The sequence below is a fragment of the Gekko japonicus genome, unplaced genomic scaffold (genome assembly GCF_001447785.1).
Source record: "Gekko japonicus isolate JY-2015 unplaced genomic scaffold, Gekko_japonicus_V1.1 scaffold3369, whole genome shotgun sequence".
In the NCBI taxonomy this organism is placed as follows: domain Eukaryota; kingdom Metazoa; phylum Chordata; class Lepidosauria; order Squamata; family Gekkonidae; genus Gekko; species Gekko japonicus.
The window spans coordinates 142,615-159,388 of NW_015167637.1; the positions used below are offsets into that span (position 1 = coordinate 142,615).

Below are 16,774 nucleotides of genomic sequence, written 5' to 3' on the forward strand. Positions count from 1 at the left end.
GCGGAGGCTGTGGAGGGGGCTGTCTTTTCCGGGCGGCTCTAAAGTTGAGGCCCAGCTAGGGTTGCATCTGGAGATCTCCTGCCATTACAATTGATCTCCTGGTGACCAAGATCAGTTCCCCTGGACAAAATGGCTGCTTTGAAGGATGGACTCTATGACGTTATACTCTGCTGAAGTCCCCTCTCTCCCCAAACCACAACCTCCCCAGTCTCCACCTCCAAAATCTCCAGGGATTTCCCAACCCTAACCCCAGCTGGTTCTTCCACCTGCATGTGGAGTTGTGGTGCCAGGGAAAGTAAGGCCGCCAACCTCTTTTGTTAATGTAATGAGCCGCTGTTTTGCTTTGCAGATTTTTTGCCTTCGCTTAAGAGCCTCTTTGGAAACCCAGTTTACTTTTTATATCTCTGCTCCAGCGTCATCCAGTTCAATTCCTTAATCGGCATGGTGACCTACAAGCCAAAATATATTGAGCAGCAGTTTGGGCAGTCATCTGCAAAGACAAATTTTGTTATAGGTATGTCTTGGGTCCTTCGCTGTAGGTAAGTCGTAGATGCCCGCATGTGCCACGTTTGGTGAACGGGCTATAGGATGGCAGCAAGCTGTCATTCTCAGTATCCTTGAGCAATGCTTGTTTGTATAAATGTATGTGTGTGTGTGTGTATACACACACACACACAATACTTACTTAATTGAATTTCTAGCCTGCCCTTCCCTGCAACGCAAGCTTCAGGGTGCGTTACAACAGTGAAAATACACAATAAGTTAGAACAATTAAAATACAATCTAAATAATATTTAAAAACCTATACAGCATCAAATAATACATAAGATGGCAATCAGGGACAGTTAGTTAGTGCTAGGCTTGCCAAGTACCCCCGGGGGGCAGGGAAACCCCCGTCCCTGAAGCCCGTTCCCCGCAGCCGGCGGATCGGGCGCCGCATGCACGTCACCAGGAAGTGACAGGATGATGCCGGGCACGCTGGGGGCGGGGCCACAACCATCCGAGGGAAAACTCTATGGTTTTCCCTCGGATGATTGTGGCCCCGCCCCCAACGCCCCCGACGTGCTTACATCACTTCCCTGTGACGTGCCTGCGGCGCGTGCGTGCGAAGACTCCCGGAGTGAGCCTGGACTCCCCTGCTCCGGGACAGGCAAAGACTTGGCAACCCTATGCCGAGTGGCTATTACCTCGGGTATTGGTTGGGGAATTCTTGGTGCTTTTGGGGGTGGAGCCTGGTGAAGGTGAGGTTTGGGGAGGGAAGGGAAGGGACATCAGCAAGTATAATGCCATAGACTCCACCCTCCAAAGCAGCCATTTTCTCCAGAACTGTTCTCAAGTCACCCGGCAATCAAATGAATCACCCATTATAAAAGATCTGAACAGCTGTTCCTGTTGAGATCCAATTTGGGGTAGTGGTTAAGAGCGGCAGACTCCAGGTTTGATTCCCCACTCTTCCACATCCAGCCAGCTGGGTGACCTTGGGTCAGTCACAGTTCTCTCAGAGCTGTTCTCTCAAGAGCAGTTCTCTCAGATATCTCTCAGTCCCGCCTACCTCACAGGGTGTCTGTTGTGGGGAAAGGAAGGGAAGGAGATTGTAAGCCGCTCTGAGACTCTGAGTGAAGGGCAGGATATAAATCCAACTTTTCATTTTCTTTTTCTTTTTCTTCCTCCTCCTCCTCTTTTTCATCTTCTTCCTCCTCCTCAAATTAGTTTGACAGCAGTATATCAGTGATGTAATTATATGTATAAGCATTAGAATCCCTTCCAGTTAGTATGAGGACTGCCACTAATCCACTTGTCTTGTCCAGAAAATACAGATTTCTTACAGAAGTGTGGGCAATCTCTTTGAAACTTTGTTCTTTGAAATTTTGTTTGCCTCCCCCAAAAAGGCCAATGTCCAATTAGGAAAATCAGAATTCACCACAGATTTTGCTTTGGACTAAAGAGGGAGGAGATATTCAAGAGTGCCGTCTTTGTTTGTACATATACTTTGCAGACTTGCCAGGTCCCCCCTGGCCACCAGTGGGGGATTGGGAGGAGGGTTGCCAGATCCAGGCTGGGAAACCTCTGGAGAACTGGGGCTGGAGACTGGGGAAGACAGGGACCTCAGTGGGGTACAATCAGGAGTCATTTCCTGCAGGAGCGCACAGGAGTGGAGCCGGTGCGGAGCGGAGCAGAGCCTGGGGGACTTGGCAAGCCTAGTAGGGAGGCCGGGATATCAGCCTAATAAAACCAACCAACCAACAAGTCTCCAGGAATTTCCCAGCCTGGATCTGACATCGCTACTGGCCATGCCCCACTGGTGGCCAGGGGGGACCTGGCAACCCAAAAAATTCTTTACTCAGTTGCTGCCAGTAGAGTTGATGCTGAATTTGGTCTACAATTGTCCGAAATGCTGGATTTTCTCTTTGGGCCAAATGTGTGTGTGTGTTTCCAAGGAAAGCAAGGAATGTTCCTATAAAGCAAACAAAATTTGTCTGACTCCAACATCACCTTGCAGTACAATGCTAAGCAGACCACCAGTGGGCTTGGAAGGACTTTGAGGATGCTCGTTAGCTGAAAGTCCCATATTGGCATCTGCTGTGCCGGTGGAAGGAGTGGCGTAAGCTTATGGCAGCATTCCCAATTCCAGGGGATCTGCAGGTCTCACCTGAGACTGGCATTCTGTTCTGCTGCTGCCTTTCCACTTGGCCCCAAGGCTTTTGCTGCTTCAAAGGACAGGGGAAGGAGAGATCCTAACTCCCCCCCCCCTTCAAAGTAAGGGGCAGTTGGAATAAGGTCACAGAATTAAAGACAGCTTGAAAATCTCAGCCCGGATAGCACAGAAAAGACCCCGCCCCAGAGGCGTGTTCCCTGCTGCTGGCGGATCGGGCCCCAAAAGCAGCCATTTTCTCCAGAACTGTTCTCAAGTCACCCGGCAATCAAATGAATCACCCATTATAAAAGATCTGAACAGCTGTTCCTGTTGAGATCCAATCTGGGGTAGTGGTTAAGAGCGGCAGACTCCAGGTTTGATTCCCCACTCTTCCACATCCAGCCAGCTGGGTGACCTTGGGTCAGTCACAGTTCTCTCAGAGCTGTTCTCTCAAGAGCAGTTCTCTCAGATATCTCTCAGTCCCGCCTACCTCACAGGGTGTCTGTTGTGGGGAAAGGAAGGGAAGGAGATTGTAAGCCGCTCTGAAACTCTGAGTGAAGGGCAGGATATAAATCCAACTTTTCATCTTCTTTTTCTTCTTCCTCTTCTTCTCCCTCTTCCTCCTCCTCCTCTTCTTCATCTTCTTCCTCCTCCTCCTCTTCCCCTTCCTCCTCCTCAAATTAGTTTTACAGCAGTATATCAGTGATGTAATTATATGCATAAGCATTACAATCCCTTCCAGTTAGTATGAGGACTGCCACTCATCCACTTGTCTTGTCCAGAAAATACAGATTTCTTACAGAAGTGTGGGCAATCTCTTTGAAACTTTGAAATTTTGTTTGCCTCCCCCCAAAAGGCCAATGTCCGATTAGGAAAATCAGAATTCACCACAGATTTTGCTTTGATCATCTAAAGATGGAGGAGATTTTCAAGAGTGCCATCTTTGTTTGCACATATACTTTGCAGACTTGCCAGGTCCCCCCTGGCCACCAGTGGGGGATGGGGAGGAGGGTTGCCAGATCCAGGCTGGGAAACCTCTGGAGAACTGGGGCTGGAGACTGGGGAAGACAGGGACCTCAGTGGGGTACAATCAGGAGTCATTTCCTGCAGGAGCGCACAGGAGTGGAGCCGGTGCGGAGCGGAGCAGAGCCTGGGGGACTTGGCAAGCCTAGTAGGGAGGCCGGGATATCAGCCTAATAAAACCAACCAACCAACAAGTCTCCAGGAATTTCCCAGCCTGGATCTGACATCGCTACTGGCCATGCCCCACTGGTGGCCAGGGGGGACCTGGCAACCCAAAAAATTCTTTACTCAGTTGCTGCCAGTAGAGTTGATGCTGAATTTGGTCTACAATTGTCCGAAATGCTGGATTTTCTCTTTGGGCCAAATGTGTGTGTGTGTTTCCAAGGAAAGCAAGGAATGTTCCTATGAGGCAAACAAAATTTGTCTGCTTCCAACATAACCTTGCAGTACAATGCTTAGCAGACACCAGTGGGCTTGGAAGGACTTTGAGGATGCTCGTTAGCTAAAGCTACACTGTTAGCTAAAACTGAAAGTCCCAGATTTGGCATCTCCTGTGCCGGTGGAAGGAGTGGTGTAAGCTTATGGCAGCATTCCCCAAGATGGCGCCTGTGGGCACCATAGCACCCACCAACCCCTTTCCAGACTCCCACCAAGTGTTTTAAGAAAGTGGGTGGGCCTAGATCACTGGAGACCTGATTGGCCCTTTACCTTTTTATGTGTGTGTATATATTTCAAATTAGACATCTTGTGCCCTGTGTGTGTGTGTGGTTGGCACCTCCTCCTGCAGTGGCCATTTTGTGGCTTTGGTGTGTGTTTGTGGTTGGCGCCTCCTCCTGCAGTGGCCATTTTGTGGTTTTGCACACAACCCTGTGTCAGAATTCCGAAGGACATCATTTTAGTCTGCTGAATGCTGTTTTATGCAGTTTTTATGCCCTGTGCTTGATTTAATATTGATAATTCTGATTTTGTTAGTTTTTATGGTCTGATTGTCTTGGTTTATTTAGGTTTTTTTTTTTAAAAAAAAAAAACTTTCTGAGATACTTCAAGGAATGTTGTGTAGGGGCAGCATATAGATTTTCTAAACAAATAAGTAAAATGATGATAGGTATCATTTCAGTGGCACGCCCAGTGGATTTCTGGCTGTTTCTTCTCTGTCCTAAAATAATGAATCAAAACATTACTACAGGGATTCAAAGGCTGCTGTTATCTTGTAGAAGGTCTGGCAGGCCAACTGGTTTCAATTTCAGACCAGTCGTGGGCTGCAAGTTCCCTGCAACTCCTAAAACTGTGTACATTCCTTGAAGATAGCAGCTGGCATTTCCTGGCATGCAACTGATTAAATGGCAATGTAATCTGTAAGCACCAAGGAGCCATGGCACTCCAAACAATTCCTATGCACACCGCACAGTGCCTTCCATTGTACTCCAAGCTTTTCTGAGCACTAAGCCTTCAGCTATGTGTGAAACGATTTAAGACTTTGCAGTGTAAGAAGTATAATTTATGAAGAACAGGCGAAAGGTTTAGTGCTGTTACTACAGTTCGATAATGCGGGTCGCCAAAATATGCCCAGAATATCTTGCATTTGTGGAGCGGATAGGTAGAGAGATGCGAGGGGTTGCCATTTTGAATTTCGAGTTGGAATGACTGAGGGAAAAATAGGCAAAAAATTATTCTATAACACAGAGCAGGATTCTTTAGGGGGGATTAAAATCTAAGAAATTTTTTAAACAGGGATTTCAATAGGACGTTTTCCACAGTGTCAGCTTTCCCGACACCTTCACTTGTACTTCTCTGCTGCTTTCCCCTCGTTTCCACAGATGTTTTCGCAGTCCCAGACACAAAAACGCAGTTCATTCCCTGTTGTTCTGCATCATCAGACGTCCCTGTTTCCAGGAAGTCCCATGCCACTCCACAAGAGGGGGCAATCTGGGGTTTTGCTCCTGGGAGGAAGAAATCATCTACAGAAACAAGGGAAAGCCGCGGATGAATAGACAAGCAGGCAGGGGGAAACTTGACACTGCGGAAAACGTCTGAGTCTAGAAAAACTAGGGGTGTTCCACCCACTGTGTTGATTTTACTGTTTTGGACTGCAGGTCTCATCAATATTCCTGCAGTGGCCCTTGGGATATTCTCAGGGGGGCTGATCATGAAGAGATTCAGGCTGAATGTTTTGGGGGCAGCGAGGCTCTCCTTGGCCTCCTCCTTCTTTGGCTACCTGCTGCTCCTTTTCCTGTTCGCCCTGGGTTGCGAGAATGCTGACGTGGCAGGCCTGACCATCTCCTACCAAGGGTATGTTTGCTTGTGTCTTATTTCATTTTTCAGCAGCATGCTTTATGGCAGCTCTGCAGCAGTGTGAATGAGCAAGAGAGATGCTACTATGCATTGCCGGATGCTTCTTTTAATCAAAAGGACACAGGAGGAAAAATACGAGGAGGAATAAGACAAATAATTTTTTTGGGTCAACTGTGTCGGCCAGGGTCATTTCCTGCCGGAGCGCGGCAGAGCGGTGCTCCAGCAGTAAAGAGCCTGGGGTGCCCCCCGCCGTTTCCCCCCTGCTGCCTCCCTGCCTTACCTCCTCTTCTCCAGCCGCGGCGGGCTGGGGAAGGGAGAGAACGGCATTCTAAATATGCCTGCCCTTTGTCAGAGGGTGTGGCATATGCAAATGCATTATGCAAATGAGCTCCTGCACCTCTTTTTCTACGAAATGACCAATGGTGTCAGCCTTAAGTCTTGCTGTGAACATTACAGATAGGGCTCTTCCGCACTCTCATTTCTTTCTTTTTTTTTAAAGTACCCATAAGGTACACATTTATTATTTTTCCTATTATACACCAACAAACAAACATACTACATCATACATCCACTTACACACATAAAACATACAAAGAGATCAGTATATTATCTTATAACTCTAATACCATATTTAAAGAATTTCTATAAGTTTGCTTAAGTTTCTGTATACTCTTATCTTTTTACCATAGTTTCTATTTAACTAAAAAAGATTAATAATACCAAAAATTTCATTCCTTTAAGCTATGCATTTATATTGTACCAATCATACAGTTTTTCCCACGTCCTTTGAGACGCACTCTCATTTCTGTCAGTTGTGTGCGTCTGTGCCTTTTTCCTTTTCTGCACTTGTTTTGCTCCCTCTAGTGGTTGATTTAATATTACAGCACTATATGTCGAGCATATTTCCCAGAAGCACAGGGAAATATGCAGGACATACAGTGAGGTAATATCGAAGTCATCACTAAAAGGAGCAAAATGCATGCGGAAAAAGAAACAAAACAAAGAAAAGGAGACACAATTGATGAAAATGGGAATGTGGAAGAACCCATAGTTTTGTAAATAAATAGTTCCTAGTTAAACTGGGGAGCAAGTCCACCTCTTCCCTCACAGTACTTCATTTAGTTAGCACCTAATGCTGCTTCCACACAGCAAAGATTTTCCGGGTACCTCTTGATGTGGCTGTAAATGCAGAGGTGCTCACTAGGGTTGCCTGCACCAAGCTGGCAATCAGCAAGAGAACTCACCAAGGTAGTGGGGGCCCTTGTCATTAATGTAATGGTGTTAGCGGTGACACGTTGATGTCACTTCTTGTGTGACTGGAAGAGATGTCAGTGCAATGCTGAGGATGTTCAAGCATTTGGCCAAAACTGTATGACTTAACCATAGAGTTTTGCCCAAAAGCTAGACCATCTCAGGCAACACGCCGGTGTCAGCTCCAGTCGCATGAGAATTGACGTGTGTACGTTGGGATGCTGGCATCCTCCCCATTTCCCCTTTTTTTTTCTTCCACCTCCCAGGTACGTGGCAGCAGAAAGAGCCCACTAGCAGCAGAGAATCCCCCACCCCCCAGTGGGAAATTGGGAGGCCTAGTAGTTGCAGTGGCAACAGGGTGCCCACACAGTACTTCTCCTCACACCTTCCTTGCCTCCTCCCCTTGGCAGGTGCCATTTACCCCCTCCCCGCCGCTGTTATATCGCACTGCAGCAATACAGCAATTGCAAGGGGGTTTTCTAATAACAAGCCTGAGAAAAAGCCCTCTAGTGGCAGGGTGGAATGTTGGCAATGGAGCAGGAAGCCAGGAAAATGGCACCAACTGTGGAAGGGTCCTTCAAAAATGTGCAACCTTCCTGACCACATGGTGCGTGCAAAGCTACTTTGACTGCAGTTTTTCCGAAAAGGTCATATCAAACCAGGTTTGGGAGTTAACACAGGAAAACAAGAGAAATTGGACAATTAGGTGACAATGTTGGGTGGATGCTCCGATTTTGATACCAAGCTGGAGCAAAGGGTGTGTGTGGACATGAAGGTTTGTGGCATCCTTGCTCTGAAGTCGATGAGATCCTAAGGAATATCCCAAGATTTTCTTGTCTTCTCTCTAGTCACCAGCATATCTCTCGGTATGAACCAACCCTGTTTTCGGAGTGCAATTCGGGCTGCGTTTGTTCCAAAAACGAATGGGATCCCATATGTGGGGGAAATGGAATCACCTATATCTCAGCTTGTCTTGCTGGCTGTAAAATGTCCAATGGAAGTGGGAAAAACATGGTAGGTGGATTTGTTCTTCTTGACCATTGTGTGAAGATGGAGAAGTCAACCCCTCCAAATTGAAAGTCACTAAAGCATTCTCCCCCCACTTTCCTTTATTTATTTATTTTTTTGGAAAGTGTTCCCTGACATTGTTAATGGTGATTGTTTCAGAAGTATATAGAAGGTTCTGTAACCCCCTGTGTTGTGTACCAAGGGAGACCGCGCACACGGTCGGGCTCGCACATGGTGATGCGGACAGGTTAAGCTTCACATCCAAAAACAATAGAAGCGGAGGATCCAAGAGCTAGCCAAGAGCTAGCCAATCGGCCAGCCCGGATCCTAAAAGGAACCAATGGTGGGAGTTGTTTGTAAATAAACCTATCACGGGTGTGGGTGTTGGGTGTGGTTAAGAACGGGAATATAAGCGGGCCATGGGTCCCGCTAGTTATCTCAAGTTCTCTTATGCATGAATAAAGTATGACCTGAAACCACTACGCTATGCCTCAGTCTCGGTACTTTATACCCTGGATAGCCAAAGGATCTGTCCATATGGGCTAAAGGTGCCTGAAACCTCAACACAACCTTTTCTTTTCATGCATATTCATGCTCTCCTGGTAACCCACATTCTTGTAACATTCCCCAACCATTCGGAGGATTATCATATATATTTTTAAATGATTATCTTATATGTGGAAAGGTTCAGCAACCCTTTATGCTTTTATAATTATTGTTTCATTCATATTGTTTTTATTTGGTTTCTTTATAATGGTTTTATTCATATAGTAAGCCACCTTGAGTTCCTCAGTGGAAAAAGGTGATGAATAAATGTTCCAGATCACTCACTCACTCACTCACTCACTCAATCACTCACTCACTCAATCATTCAATCAGTCTCCAGACTGGAAATGAAATTTGGACCACTCTGGCTGTTTTGAAATATATTTCGCTCGTTCTTAACATTCAAACTATTGCCATTAATTTAGTACTAGGATAATCAAGAGGTGAGCCCACCGAGTTTCAGTGTACGTTTAATTTATGCTGTTTTAAAATGTGTTGATTTTCCTTTTAAATTTAATTTAATTTAAATTTTCTTTTAAACTTAGGGAAGATATTCTGTTCCTTTGTATTTTAACCATTCTTTCATTCATTCATTCTCCAAAAGCCTATGTAGCTATATTCTGGAATAAAAGTTAGGGGACTGTTTCAGTATATCATCAAAGTCTCTTTTTTTAAGTGTTGTATGAAACTTTTTTTTTAAGTGTTGTATGAAAAAAACCACAGTGTTGTGGAACATTTTAGTACACAGGAAAAGTCTCTATAATGTTCAAATGAAACTAAAGAAATGAAGAACTTCTCATAGTACTTTTGGGGAAGTGTTCTGATTTAACAATGAGGATTATCTTAATTTATTATTAATTAATTATTAAATTATCTTAATTTATTATTTACATAGTTTAGTACATTTTTATCCTGCCCTTCTTGCGAGGAGCTCAGGATGGTATACATCGTTCTCCTTTCTTCCATTTTATCCTCACAGTAACAGTGTGAGGTAGATTAGGCTGAGAGTGTGGAACAGGCCCAAAGTCACTAAGAAAGCTTCCAAGGCAGAGTTGGTATTTGAACTTGGGTGTCCTAGATCCTAGACTGACACTTTAACTAAATGCCACTTTGGTGTAGTGGTTAAGAGTGGCAGACTCTAATCTGGAGAACTGGGTTGGATTCCCCACTCCACCACATGCAGCCAGCTGGGTGACCTTGGGCCAGTCACAGTTCTCTTGTCAATTAATAATCATAACTTCCCCCATATTGATAAGGAATTAAGGCAATTTGGCTAACACAGGGTTTCTGTTGTGGGGAGAGGAAGGGGAGGAGATTGTAACTGCTCTGAGACTCTGAGTGAAGGGCAAGGTATAAACCCTCCTCCTCCCCCCTCCTTCTGTCTGTACCTTATAGCAGGTCCTGTTCTTACACTTCATTTCCTCCATTTCAGATATTCTATAACTGCAGTTGTGTAGAAATAACAGAATTTCTGCCCAGAGCTTCTTCAGCTGTGGTGGGACCCTGTCAAAAAGGAAATGAATGCCCCAAAATATTTCTCTACTTCCTGGTCATATCAGTTATCACCTCATACACACTCTCCATTGGAGGCACCCCTGGATATATCTTACTTCTAAGGTGAGAAGCTTTTATTCCCATTACCCATTGAATGCTGATTCAGGTCTGCCAAGCCCCTGGTTGGGGTGGGGGATCCCCACCCCCAGCTCCCATTGCTCACCACCACGGAGAGTGGGGGCAGGATAAAATGTGGGTGTTTTTTTATTTAAAAAGATGCCAGCTGCAGCACCATATTACTTGCATAAAAAACAAGAAATTACATAGGGTAGCTCTGGGAATCAACAGAAACTCTATGGTTTATCATAGAGTTTCTAGTGATTCCTAGAGTTACCTAGTAGAAAGACCAGTAGCACCTTGAAGACTAACAAACTTTATTGTAGCATAAGCTTTCCGGAAACAAAACTCTCTTCGTCAGATGCATCTGGCGAAGAGAGATGTGTTTCCCGAAAGCTTGTGCTACAATAAAGTTTGTTAGTCTTAAAGGTGCTACTGGGCTTTTTAGTATTTTGCAGCAACAGACTAACACGGCTAACTCCTCTGGATCTAGAGCTACCTGTGTCACTTCTCTTTTTTACTGGAGATTATATGATGCCGCAGCCGGCATCATGATCCCACCCCTAAATCCCTACCCACAACTCTCTCACTGGTAGCCAAGCTTTCCCTGGCAACCATAAAAACAGAGGGCCCTAGGGTGCTCCAGCTGACGAGAAGCAGTTGTTTCTGGCTCTGCACATTCTTATGTAGACTTACTGCAGTCTAAAACTGATGGGCTTAGATGGCAGTAACTCTGTATAGGCTTGCCAGAGCATGGCTTGCCAGAGAGGCCAAAAGTTAATCAAATTCTGTTGGTACATTTTTTCGGTACATGTCTGCGGGGCTGGAAAATATCCAGATCTATTTCTTATTCTCTATATCCTGAAAGGTCTGCTCAGATGCTGACCCCTTCCAGTTTTGCATTAAGAATCTGAAATGAAGTGATGAGATTAAAAAGACTAAAATACCACCCGATGGCAGCCAGTTCTGCAAATATTTCTGGGAATTAGGTTTCTTGGGCAAACGTCCATCGCACTGAGATTCAATGACTTTCAAGTGCTGTTCACCTAGAATCCTGTAGGTGGCAGTATTATACCGATATTACCATTTGTCTGTTGCTTGAGGCCATTATTGAAGGGTATTCTACAGCACTAAATATGTGAAAACTTTTTGTACTTAAGATTACCTTAATAAAACATTTTGATTTACTTGGGGGGTGGGCGGAGTAGCTCACACTAGAATTACATGGAAGCCCACGAAGCTGTGTTGTATTGAGTCTGTCGAAGTCACAATTGTCAACTCAGACTGGCAGCAGCTCGGTCTTTCACATCACCTACTACCTGGTGCTTTTTTAACTGGAGATGCCGGGGATTGAACCAGGGACCTTCTGCATGCAGAACAGAAACTCTGCTGCTGAGTCACAGCCTCTCCCTTTCCTTGTGTCTCCCCAGTGTAGACCAATGGGATAGATGGAAAGCATCAGACCTACACCTTGTAGCTAATTTCTTACACTGTGAGTAATGGGGGGGAAAATAAGCATTTGTGCTTTACATATTTCAGATGCATCAACCCTCAGCTCAAATCTTTTGCACTGGGCATCTATACGTTAGCTATAAGAGTTCTTGGTGAGTAGGGGGTCTATATTTCCTCTGGTTTTGAATTGCATCAGGATATTTAGCTTAAAACTGTAATTTGCTTAGATTCAGAAATGTGGTATCACAACAAACAATGGACAGCATGGTTCCTTGCTAGTGGTTTTGCACACACATGCTGAACTGCACACCTGAAAGGAAATTCTTTATAGGTCGAAATGGAGACAATTTTAACTCTCTGCCCCATAAGCAGAAGGGTAGGAGGGGTTGGGAAGACCTTGCCTGCTTCTGAGAGTCTGCACAACGAAATTCCAAATCTTTGCAGAGTCTCCGTTCCTGCCCCTCCTCTCTTCAAACTTCTCTTTTGATCACGGCGGAATCGATTTGAAAGAGACTCCAAATTCCTAAAAAGAGAGGAAGAAATGGGCTGAGAATTTCTGGGAGAAAACAGATAAAAGGGGATTAAGAGAATTCCCCTTAAAGAGGAATCAAGAGAATTTCTCTTAAAGAGGAATCGAGAATTTCTCTTAAAGAGGAATCAAGAGAATTTCTCTTAAAGAGGAATCGAGAATTTCTCTTAAAGAGGAATCAAGAGAATTTCTCTTAAAGAGGAATCGAGAATTTCTCTTAAAGAGGAATCAAGAGAATTTCTCTTAAAGAGGAATCGAGAATTTCTCTTAAAGAGGAATCAAGAGAATTTCTCTTAAAGAGGAATCGAGAATTTCTCTTAAAGAGGAATCAAGAGAATTTCTCTTAAAGAGGAATCGAGAATTTCTCTTAAAGAGGAATCAAGAGAATTTCTCTTAAAGAGGAATCGAGAATTTCTCTTAAAGAGGAATCAAGAGAATTTCTCTTAAAGAGGAATCGAGAATTTCTCTTAAAGAGGAATCAAGAGAATTTCTCTTAAAGAGGAATCGAGAATTTCTCTTAAAGAGGAATCAAGAGAATTTCTCTTAAAGAGGAATCGAGAATTTCTCTTAAAGAGGAATCAAGAGAATTTCTCTTAAAGAGGAATCGAGAGAATTCCTCTTAACTATGCTGCAGTTATGGAGCTGCGGTGGCTCAAGTGGTTAGGACGGGAACAAACGGTGCGGCGGCCAAGGGGCTTGCCGGCTGTACGATTCAAATGCATTCAGGTGACTTATCTTCTGGGTTTCTTCGTATTCGAAATGTTCGTTTCTTTGGCAGCTCTTTCTGAATTTAACCATAGGATGTGTAGATTCCCTAGACTTTGAATGTCCTTCAAGGACTCGAAGCTGTGCTAGTGATCCTGGAGATACGGGGTGGGTGGAGCCTGGGGAGGGGGAGGGGCCTCAGCAAGGGTACAGTGCCATGGAGTCCCTCCTCCAAAGCAGCTGTTTCCTTCCAGGTAACTGATCTCAGCAGCCTGGTGCTTTGCCCGGTAATTAGTTAGTAATCTTATCCTAGCACATAGGAGAGGATTGATTATGCTGCGAAGAGAATCAGTAATCTCTTCAGCACAACTGCCTTTTCCCACATGTACCTTAGAGGGTGTAGACTTTCCAATTTCCCGGGGGGGGGGCTGGGTCAGAGGCATTGCTGTGCTAGGAGCAAGGGTGGCTCCCGGGGGAGGCTGAGCACCTTCCTGAAAATTTCGGCGGGGGCTGAAGCCCCGCCGCCCCCACGAAGATTACGCCTATGCGAGAGTGCTCCAATCAGGGGCCCAGGACTGACTGGCCCTCCCGGGTCCAAAGGAGGCCAGGCTGGCAGTAACCAGGGCCAGGGCTTTCTTGGTGGTGACTCCTCTCTGGTGGAACGAGCTCCCAGAGGAGATCAGGGCCCTGCGGGACCTTTTGCAGTTCCGCAGGGCCTGCAAAACGGAGCTCTTCCACCAGGCTTTTGGAGCCACCACTACCGTTAAAAACTGACGGCTGAGATTAGAGAGCACTGTTTCCTTCTGGAATTCCAACAACAGCCTGAGCCAGCGCCGGAAGGAGAACTAAAGAAGATCGAAAAACCGACTGTGAGACGAGAGAACTGAATAACAGCGGCCATTATGGAATTAGTGTTACTAGCACTTTACTATTTTTATTTTATTTTTTAATTTTATTAATACATTTCTACCGCGCCCTCCCTGCAAGCGGGCTCAGGGCAGCTTACAATAAGGCACCATGTGCCAAAAGCATAAAATGACATAAAAACAATCTACATTAAAGTGCTCAGTCGTTACGATCAAAATTTAACAAGATGGGATCAAATTTACAAGATAGACTCCCCAGTATCTTCCATAACAACAGGGAGATTAAAGACCCATAGATGTTACTCGACCCCATCCAGCGGTACTGATCACAGTGAAGTCATGGTTGATCTTCATGGGGCCACCCCTCAGGTCTACCAATCGTGGTGATGGTACTATGATGTGATAGAAAGGGTTTTAGACTTGTTTTAATCTAACCTATATATTGTGTTTTACTGTATCTTGTGTGAGCCGCCCTGAGCCGCCCTTGGCTGGGAGTGCGGGGTAAAAATTCAGTAAATAAATAAATAATGCAGTTACGCAGGACCTGTAAGGCAGAGATGTTCCACCAGGCATTTGGTGGAGGATAGCGACGGTTTCCATCTGCTCTGGCACTCCTGTCTCCTGCCTCCCCCCCCCCCACGGGGCAGTGGCACACTCTGATGTAGTCTTGCGCCATCTAATCAGGGCTGTCGTTGCATTTCATGGTGCCAACGGTGCATTTTAACTATGAACGTTTCCTGCTGTTGTACACACCACTCTGAGCCCGGTTCTGCAGGGGAGGGCGGTCTAGAAATTTAATTTAATAAATAATTTAAAAATAAATAAAGGATAAAAGAGCCAGTTTGGTGCAGTGGTTAAGTGTGCTGACTCTAATCTGGGAGAACTGGGTTTGATTCCTCACTCCTCCACTTGCACCTGGCTGGATGACCTTGGGCAAGCCATAGTTCTGACAAGAGCTGTCCTTGAAAAAGAGCAGTTTTTGTCAGAGCTCTCTCAGCCCCACCTACCTTTGTTGTGTATCTGTTGTGGGGAGGGGAAGGGAAAGGAGTTTGTAAGCCGCTCTGAGACTCCTTTGGGTAGTGAAGGGCAGGGTATAAATCCAATCTCTTCTTCTTCTTCTTCTTCTTCTTCTTCTTCTTCTTCTTCTTCTTCTTCTTCTTCTTCTTCTTCTTCTAAATAAATAAATGAAGGGTTTAAACTCCCTTCTCTCCTCACAGGTACATCTATCTGGGCTTGACCGTTGCGTTGGGCACCATGTCCACCTTCCTGAGTGTTGCCGTCCTGATTGTCCTAAAGAAAAGGTATCTTCCGCACGAAGAAAGCATTGTGACCAGGGGGCAGCGGGGGGCGATCTCGGCTAAGAACCGGATAGACAACTTCGTCAACAGTGATCACTTGATTCAGACAACCTACTGGCCAGAGAAGGAGACACGGCTTTAGGACAACTCAAGATATCTTTTGTCAAGTCTGGGAAATTCTGGTCTAAACCCTTTGGCAAATTGATGCGTCTGAGGCAGGATGGGGCAGATGTCATTCTTTACTGTAGGGGGTTCTTCTTGCATGTAATTCTGTACAGCGGCTTTCTAGAACCTGTTTGAGACCTGATAAAAAAAGCAATTTTGCATTTGCTTTTATTAAAAACAACCAAGGTGAATGTATATTTGACTTGGCAAAGTAAACAAATGGAATTTTTGACATGCAGCAAAACAATCTTGGTCGCTCCTTGGATGAAACGTCCGTCTGGAATGGGACGTGTGTCTGGTTTGGAAACCACTGAGTTGCCACAGCTGAACTGTAATTGTCTTTCACATTTACGGTGTTCAATCATTGTGACTAAGGGCTTTTCTGTATTCTAATTTCCCTCACTTATAAGTTCCTGTTTCTTCAGGGTGGGAGGGGGTGTCTGTGCCACACATGTCTTGCTCCCTCTAGTGGTTGATTCTATATAACACCCGTTTGTGTTTGGCATATCTCCCTGCAGATTTAAACTGCAGATTTTTTTTATTCTGGACATAAACCGGTGTGATATCAAATTGACCAGTATAGGGGGCAAAGGACAATTGGAACAGAACCCCCCCTCCAAAGACATAAGAAATTACAAGTGAGGAAAATGAGAACGCGGGAAAGCCCTAACAAGATTTATTCCAATTTATACTGGAATGAATTTTGTTAGTACTTAAGGCGCCACTGAATTCCCATTTTATGTTGCTGCTACTGTCTAACATGGTTTGCCTGTCCAGAATACTCTATAAAAGTCAGAAGAGAATACCGTTAAATGTAATGGTAGACATCTCTGAGCTTCTTTGCATCTGGATGAATTTCGGCTGTGATGGGCTAGTTAACTGCCCACTCAGTGTGTGTGTTGGCCTCGTGTTCTGAATGGATCCAGTATGGCAGCCCTAGTGTGCATGGGTTAACTGCTCTAAAATGTCTCCCAGCTGGAGAACAAACTTGAGATAGACGTGAGGGTGGGTCGTCTTCTCTTTGCTTCTAGAGTGAACACATCCAATGCCTCCGTCCCTCAACAGTGACGGTACTTGGACAGTGAGCTAGTTCCGAGCACTGCCACGTGAGCAGTGTATGTGCCGTTTCCAAATAACATGGAGCAAAATTCTGCACACAGCACCTCCATTCTGTAGCTGAAACCAGTGGCGCAGCCTGTGTTTGGTCATGTTGCGTAGCTGTGTAATTTAGTTAGGGGGAGGAGTGTGAAGCTATGCTGGGAACTCATGCCTGCCCCAGCTGATGGGTATTCTGATTACCTTTTCCACTGGATGTTGATATTCCATCCAGTGTTCCATCAGTGCTGATATTCCGCTCTGGATGTTGAGATTCCATCAGTGTTCCATCAGTGCT

The 16,774-nt window shown here is 45.2% G+C and overlaps 1 protein-coding gene across 1 annotated transcript in view; it reads left to right on the top strand.

Moving 5' to 3' along the window:
* Positions 1-15,358, top strand: part of SLCO1C1 (solute carrier organic anion transporter family member 1C1) — a 38,875-nt gene extending 23,517 nt beyond the window's left edge. The window contains 8 exon segments of the mRNA XM_015414070.1: positions 350-514; positions 5,752-5,947; positions 8,050-8,215; positions 10,188-10,372; positions 11,906-11,970; positions 12,949-13,007; positions 13,009-13,073; positions 15,136-15,358. Of these exon segments, the coding sequence (XP_015269556.1) occupies positions 350-514; positions 5,752-5,947; positions 8,050-8,215; positions 10,188-10,372; positions 11,906-11,970; positions 12,949-13,007; positions 13,009-13,073; positions 15,136-15,358 (1,124 nt within the window).
* Positions 15,359-16,774: the final 1,416 nt, after the last annotated feature.